The sequence below is a fragment of the Bison bison genome, unplaced genomic scaffold, assembly GCF_000754665.1.
Source record: "Bison bison bison isolate TAMUID 2011002044 unplaced genomic scaffold, Bison_UMD1.0 scf7180017864291, whole genome shotgun sequence".
NCBI classification, from domain to species: domain Eukaryota; kingdom Metazoa; phylum Chordata; class Mammalia; order Artiodactyla; family Bovidae; genus Bison; species Bison bison.
The window spans coordinates 7,470,248-7,471,236 of NW_011494863.1; the positions used below are offsets into that span (position 1 = coordinate 7,470,248).

The 989-nt window shown below is 61.8% G+C and overlaps 1 protein-coding gene across 1 annotated transcript in view; it reads left to right on the top strand.

Moving 5' to 3' along the window:
* Positions 1 to 141: 141 nt before the first annotated feature.
* Positions 142 to 989, top strand: part of POU4F3 (POU class 4 homeobox 3) — a 1,336-nt gene continuing 488 nt past the window's right edge. Inside the window, exons 1-2 of the mRNA XM_010850645.1 lie at positions 142 to 261; positions 577 to 982. Of these exons, the coding sequence (XP_010848947.1) occupies positions 142 to 261; positions 577 to 982 (526 nt within the window). The remainder of the gene's footprint in view (positions 262 to 576; positions 983 to 989) is intronic.

Genomic DNA, 989 nt, shown 5'->3' on the forward strand with positions numbered 1-989 from the left:
AAGCAGGTGGGGGAGAGGGGAGGCAGCGAGCGAGAGGGCGAGGGGAGCGCGGGCGCTGAGCGGCGCTCACTTGGAGCGCGGCGAGCCAGCGAGAAGAGCCTGATCCATGTCCCTCGCTGCCTCCCTGCCCGGCGCGCGAAGATGATGGCCATGAACGCCAAGCAGCCTTTCGGCATGCACCCGGTGCTTCAAGAACCCAAATTCTCCAGCCTGCACTCCGGCTCCGAGGCCATGCGCCGAGTCTGTCTCCCAGCCCCGCAGGTACGTAGTGGAGCATAATTACCGCTCTAAGGCACATTTTTTGACAGGCACTTGCTTCATGTTTTTTTCATGTCGCCCAGAACAATCGCCGCTGTCTGAACCCCTCTCCTTGTCTCCCCCGCGCTCTCTCCCGGCGCGCTCTCTCTCTCATTCATGTCTCTGATCCACACGTCTGTTCCAGCAGAGCCTCTGTCTCCGTATTAATTTTTATGACCTGGGCTTTGAGGAGAGGCATCTCGGTTGCCTGAAAATGTGTTTTAATCCTGAGTTGACAGTATTCCCCACTGACCGTGCTGTGCGCCTTCTCGCTTGCAGCTGCAGGGTAATATATTTGGAAGCTTTGATGAGAGCCTGCTGGCACGCGCCGAAGCTCTGGCGGCGGTGGATATCGTCTCCCACGGCAAGAACCATCCGTTCAAGCCCGACGCCACCTACCATACCATGAGCAGCGTGCCCTGCACGTCCACTTCGTCCACCGTGCCCATCTCCCACCCGGCCGCGCTCACCTCGCACCCGCATCACGCCGTGCACCAGGGCCTCGAGGGCGACTTACTAGAGCACATCTCGCCCACGCTGAGCGTGAGCGGCTTGGGCGCCCCCGAGCACTCCGTGATGCCGGCCCAGATCCACCCGCACCACCTGGGCGCCATGGGCCACCTGCATCAGGCCATGGGCATGAGCCACCCACATGCCGTGGCGCCTCACAGCGCTATGCCTGCCTGCCTCAG